At 41.5% G+C, this 5763-nt stretch overlaps 1 protein-coding gene across 2 annotated transcripts; it reads right to left on the bottom strand.

The window, feature by feature from the left end:
• Window positions 1-297: 297 nt before the first annotated feature.
• Window positions 298-5305, bottom strand: HP5 (Heterochromatin protein 5). 2 transcript variants are annotated; one of them, XM_070218703.1, is made up of 5 exons: window positions 4911-5305; window positions 3646-4839; window positions 1789-2877; window positions 1700-1728; window positions 298-1074 (listed from the first exon to the last, which is right to left on the bottom strand). In XM_070218703.1, the coding sequence occupies exons 1-4, from the start codon at window positions 5020-5022 to the stop codon at window positions 1718-1720; spliced, it is 2406 nt and encodes an 801-aa protein (XP_070074804.1). In that variant the 5' UTR covers window positions 5023-5305; the 3' UTR covers window positions 298-1074; window positions 1700-1717. The 2 variants fall into 2 exon arrangements, with proteins under 2 accessions (XP_070074804.1, XP_017011238.2); XM_017155749.3 differs by lacking the exon at window positions 1700-1728.
• Window positions 5306-5763: the final 458 nt, after the last annotated feature.

Raw genomic sequence — 5763 nt, forward strand, 5'->3', positions numbered from 1 at the left:
AAATAATAAAATGTGGAATTATCTAATCTGCTCTTTGTTGAATATTGAACGGAATATTCTCAATAATATACATCTTCATAGAAAATAAAAATGTTCAAGGTGTACTAATAATAATTGTTAAGAAACTGTTAAAAATAAATGATTTTATTTTTAAATATTATAAATTGACAACAAGTTTAAATTAGAATTTGATATATCGCGCCCAAAACTTCTCTTTCAAGCAATATGGCAACTTTGGAAAGCGCGCAAATTTTAAAAGAGTAAGAAAAAAACCCAACTACAAAAACACTTGAAACATATTTTATACTCTGTTTTTTTTTTCTTTTTACAATACATACATATTATTTTGCTCATTAATACATTGAATTTACAACTATTTTAAGATGATTTTTACTTAAATATATTTATATAATATATGTGCAGTAGAATGCAATTTTATACTTAGGAAATCTAGGTTGTCAAAAAAAAGGGGGGAAATGAACAATACGTATTCCTTTAGCGCGTATAACTAACATAACGATCTGTTTAAGCAACTTAAACATTACAAATTAATTATATGTTTTTTCTTCATCTAAAACTTCTTTAATTTTCCTGACTAATTAATTTATTTCCACAATTGTTTCTTGTTCACACAGAAATATGAGTAATTGAGTTGTGTTTAAGGTTTAAGTCCAGTTTAGCTGACTAGATCAGCAACCTATTTGAGTGCAAATTATTCAAGTTTGCCAGCTTTCAAGCTTTCTCTTAAAAAAAATACTTTAGTATTTTTAATTTGAGTACCGTGTGGAAAATGAAGGTGTCTTTAAAAGTAAACGTACGACTATTTCTTGATCATTCGCGGGGAACATATTTAAAAGCCAGACTAAGTTCAAACCTAATCGCTCCTTAATTCACCTTCTAATCGCTTCTGTTTGTGGATGTGAGTGTGTATCTATGTCTGTGAATGCTTCTCGTGTATCTGTTAGTTGTGGATGCGAAATTAGCCAGCTTCCTAGGATTCTAACGCAGTCATTATGTCGTCCAGAGTGCCCCGGGAAATAGCATGGCGGCTGGAGTTCAATTGAAAGTCGGGCTCTGAAAGGCAAAATCACACAATTTAATTAGCAAAGGTTGCGTATAAATTAATTTATTAGTGAGCAGTAAGGTAAAATTAATTAAAAAGGGTCTTTTGGGGGAATATTTCCAAGCATGGGAATGTGAGTAACGGATAATCAAAAAGTTTTCTATAAAGAATGAGTTTGTTATCGATATTTTCGATACGTTCGCAATATCGTTTCGATAATATCGTTGTTGTGAAGGGAAAACATATATTAAATATGGTAAATTAGCAAAATGTTGATATTTTTTCTTATTTTACAAGAAAGTAAATTTTTCATTAATATTTTCTCGATTGATATTAAGAGGCTAGAGTGATATCGATATCGATATTTTCTATATTTTCACAATATCGATTCGATAAAATCGTTGTTGTGAAGGGAAAACATAGATTAAATATGGTGAATTAGCAAAATGTTAATATTTGTTCGTTCTAAATTTTTCATTAATATTATCTCGATTTAATTAAGAAGCTAGAGTGATAAAGAGCAAAAAAAAAATGCCTAATTGATGTAATAAACTCTTTATAATTATTTATACGATTTAATATGGTAATTTCAATGAAATGCGGCGTAAATGAAGCAGAATAAAATCAGTAACGTACTTGAAAACTTAAGCTTCTCTACTTGTAATCTACAAAATAAATATATTATATTATATGTGATGCGTGTGTTCAGTTCGCCTCCCACTCACCGACTAGCTGGCCAAGGACCTCGTCGTCCAGCGTGGGTATGGACTCGATGGGCGAGTAGTAGGGCGCCGAGGCACTGGATCCGCTGGTTGGATCGCCGCCATTCGTTGTCCTGGGCGCCGAGGGCGGGGTCATTAGCTCGGCGGGCAGTTCGTTGGCGGGCAGCTCGAGTTCGTCGTCGGTAATGGCAGCCGCTGTCAGTTGATCCTCGAGGGTTTCCTCCGCTTGCTGTTGCTCCTCCTCCGCCTCCCGCTCCTCCTGCTCCTCGGTAGCCTCCATTACTGCCGCCTGCTTGTCGTGATCGCTGGCGGACTTGAAGCTGCAATCGGATTCACCAGAATCCAAGCGACTGCGCGGCTTGGGCGTACTGAGGCGGGATGAGGGCGTGTGCAGCTGGCGGACATCGTCCAGGGACGTCTGTATCTCGAGGATATCTTCCTCATTATCTTCGGTGGCGGACGGGACGAGGAGTGGTAGTTGGCTTTTGGGGCTGGCCAACTGCCTAAGCTCCTCCTTTTCCTCTTCTTCCCCGGGCTTTTCCTCTTCTGTGGGATTTTGCAGGGATTCATTGAGGTTTTCCGAGGTTTCCTCCGCATTTTCTTCAACTGCTTCTGATGTTTCCTCCTTTGGAGCCTCCTCTTCTTGTGCTTCTTGTGGATTTTCCTTTGTTTTGTCTTCTAGTTTTTCCTCTTCCTCTGGCTTTTCCTCCTCACTTTCATCTCGCTTTTCCTCAGCTGCCTCTGTTTCTGATTTCTTCTGCGCTTCTCCGTCTCTTTCTACTTCATTTGCTTCATTTTCTGGCGGTTTAACCTCCACTTTATCGGCGGCTTTAATTTCGGGCAAGGGCAGCTTTTCCTTAACAATCTCATTGGACTTTTCCTGTTTTCTCTCCTTCTCCTTGTGCGATTTCTCAGCCTTCTTGATGACGCTCTCTTTGAGGACCTTTGGCTGCTTTTTTGGGCCATCCTTCGGCTTCTTTGGCAGCGGCGGCTTCTCGTCCTCGTCGTCGCTGATGGTCGTGGTGAAGGATATCTTCTTTTTCTTGAGCGGCGGAGTGGCAGGTCGCTTGATGCCCGGCAGTTCGTTGGGTACTGGTTTTAAAAATGATTAGAATTACATTAGTTTTGGCTGAATTTTAGAATTCTCTCCACGTTCTTCTTATAAATAAAATAAAATAAAAATTGACGGTTCGTTTTTGTAAGACTTAACGTATATTTTAAAAAGTATTTGAGAGGTATTAGAAAATGTGCGATATTTATTTATTCCCTAACCAAAAAGAGTGACAAAAAATGAAGTAAAGGTTGTAAAGTTTATTTGATCAATCCAACGAAATAATCTTCTTTAAATTAAAATAAAAATTCATGTTTCGCTTTTGTAAAACTTAACGTATATTTCAATTAGTATTTGAGAGGTATTAGAAAACGTGCTTGATATTTATTTGCATTCCATAACCAAAAGAGTGACAAAAAATGAAGTAAAGTTTGTAAAAATTCAACTAAACAATCTTCTTTTAATTAAAATAAAAATGCTCGGTTCGCTTTGGTAAAACTTAACGTATATATTTCAATTAGTGTTTAAGAGGTATAAGAAAATGTGCGATATTTTTAAACGAAGTGCTTGATATTTATTTGCATTCCATAACCGAAAGAGTGACAAAAAATGAAGTAAAGTTTGTTAATCCAACCAAATGATCTTCTTTTAATTAAAATAAAAATTCACGGTTTGCTTTTATAAAACTTAATGTATATTTCAGTTAGTATTTGAGAGGTATTAGATGATGTGCTTGATATTTATTGGCATTCCATAACCGAAAGTAAAGTTTACATGCAACATGTAGCTTGGTCAGTACATCTACGTACCTATGTACTCCTCGTCCTCGCCGGAATTGGGCCCATCGTCCAGGCGCAGGCTGGCCAAACTGGAGAGCGGCAGTCGCTGGTGCGGCCGCTTGAGCCGCCCGCCCATCGGTGAGCCGTTGCACGACCGCCGTTTGCCCTTCTCGCGCGATCCGCCACTGGAGGTTGAAGGTCCCGCGCTTTGGGCCAGCGGCGTGAGCGGCGTGGAGGTCAATGCTATGTCCTCGAGCACATTTCCCGTGGCATCGACGCGCTGCAAACGTGTGGGCTTCGGCGACGACTTGGCTGATATCGAACCGAAGGTCGCCCGACGCGAATGTCCCTCGGCGCTGCCCAGAATTTCGACGGCCTCGCTGAAGGACACCGATAGATTGGATTTCCTCGAGCGGCCCTTCTTGCCCAGCGGATTTGGCCAAGGCGTTCGCTTGATCCTCACCACGCAGTCAAAGAAACGGGCGCCAAAGCGCTGGATCAACGCCTGGCTGGCATTGCGGCCCCTCAAGGGTTTCTTTTGCTTGGCCTTAAGCTTCTGTTTCGGTTTCTCTGGGGATTTATTCCCACGACGCGACAAACTGGGCGGCGGCGTGTGTCCACGGGCCAACTGATGATGCATCGCCCGCTTTTTGGCGCCATTCTGCAGAGGAACTTTGATGTGGATTTTGTTCTGCTTTTTCTGGGGCGGCGATGGGTTGGTTTTCCTGGGCCTGCCACGCCCCATTTTGCGAGGCGAGGAGTCGGCAAAGGGTGACTTGGCCAGCGATTCGAAGGCGGCATCTATTTCTAGTTGGGTGAGGCGACGCACCCGCACCCGGCACTCCCTAATCTCGGGATCATTGAACATCTTCTGCTGGGCCTTGGTTTTGGTGGGTCCGGGATTCTTCTGCTCCTCCTCGGAGGAGTCCTTGGAGTCCTCCAGCGTCTCCGCTGCCCTCTTCTTGTGCGGTTTCGCTGGGGACTTGTGGTATTCCTCGCTCTTGCGCGGCTTCTTGAACGTCGGTTCATCCTGCTCCTCATCGGAGGAGCTCTTTAGATCTATGGAACCGAGTTCCTCCTTTTTCTTTACTTTTTTCGGCATCTTAAAAGGCGATTCCTCTGTTTTTGAGCTCTGGTTGGAAGGTAAATGAAAGCTGGAATCGTCGGGAGTAGCCTGCTTATCCAAATCCTCGTCGTTCGATAGATTTCCACTCTCCAGAAGGTCTGAAAGGAAATGATATAGGGGGGATATGATATGATAGATGATATTTAGGGAGCCCCATATCTTAACTCACCCGAGTTATAGGGAGAATCTGGCGCTATTGGCGACGGCGTGGAGATCTTTCGGTCCACCGGAGCTATCGTTTGCGGCGGCGGCGCCGCTTTTACCATATCAAAAATGTCCATTATCGCAGAATGCCGCCCGTTGCGATTTTCCCACAAAAAATGAAAAGCGCTGCGGAACACTCGTTTTATTTGCCCAATTAGCTGCTCGTTCGCCCGCTTAAGGGGGCTCCTTTAACCGCCTACAATTCCTGGCGCGCGATTTTAGTTTATTTCGCCCACCCAATTACCGCATGCGCCTCGAAAATCGCGTTTTCATTCAGCTAAAACGCTGATAATTTTTAGACTTTTAAAGACGCCATCACGCGGTGTGACCGTCGCCTGGGAAAATACCCGCGAAATTGCGGTATCTTTCGGTATACACCCGCCGCGGCCGCGTTTTTTAGGTTATCTTTGGCGCCAGCCGAAAATGTGACTTAATAGAGAGCAAATTGGCGCAAAGATTAATTAAAAATGTGCTAAAATGTCGGTTTCTTACTGTTTACAGGTCTAAAAGAGCCTTCTCTTACAAATTATATTGGAGTATATAAGCTGTAAATCTATTAAAGTTATTAAATAATGTCAATAGTTCCATTTTTGTACACAAATAGTTGTTTGGTTATTTGTAATATAATTAAAATAATTCCTTAATTCATAAACTACTAATTAATGAAAAGATTCTAAAACTTAATTTTAATAAAAATAAAAAATAGCCCACTGTGCCAATGGTTTGAGTCTACGCTCCATGGTGACATGGCTAGTATATTTCGGTATTTAAAAACACCCCCACCTGGTATTTTTTAGCTTTCGCAGCGGGGTCACACA

Source organism: Drosophila takahashii, chromosome X (genome assembly GCF_030179915.1).
Source record: "Drosophila takahashii strain IR98-3 E-12201 chromosome X, DtakHiC1v2, whole genome shotgun sequence".
NCBI classification, from domain to species: domain Eukaryota; kingdom Metazoa; phylum Arthropoda; class Insecta; order Diptera; family Drosophilidae; genus Drosophila; species Drosophila takahashii.

What these genes read in the sequence shown, in the direction of transcription:
- HP5 (XM_017155749.3), bottom strand. Translation starts at nt 5,022, where the DNA reads ATGGACATTTTTGATATGGTAAAAGCGGCGCCGCCGCCGCAAACGATA. An exon ending in AGATTCTCCCTATAACTCGG is followed by an intron (nt 4,840 to 4,910) that starts GTGAGTTAAGAT and finishes ATTTCCTTTCAG; the next exon opens with ACCTTCTGGAGAGTGGAAAT. An exon ending in CGAGGACGAGGAGTACATAG is followed by an intron (nt 2,878 to 3,645) that starts GTACGTAGATGT and finishes TTTTAAAACCAG; the next exon opens with TACCCAACGAACTGCCGGGC.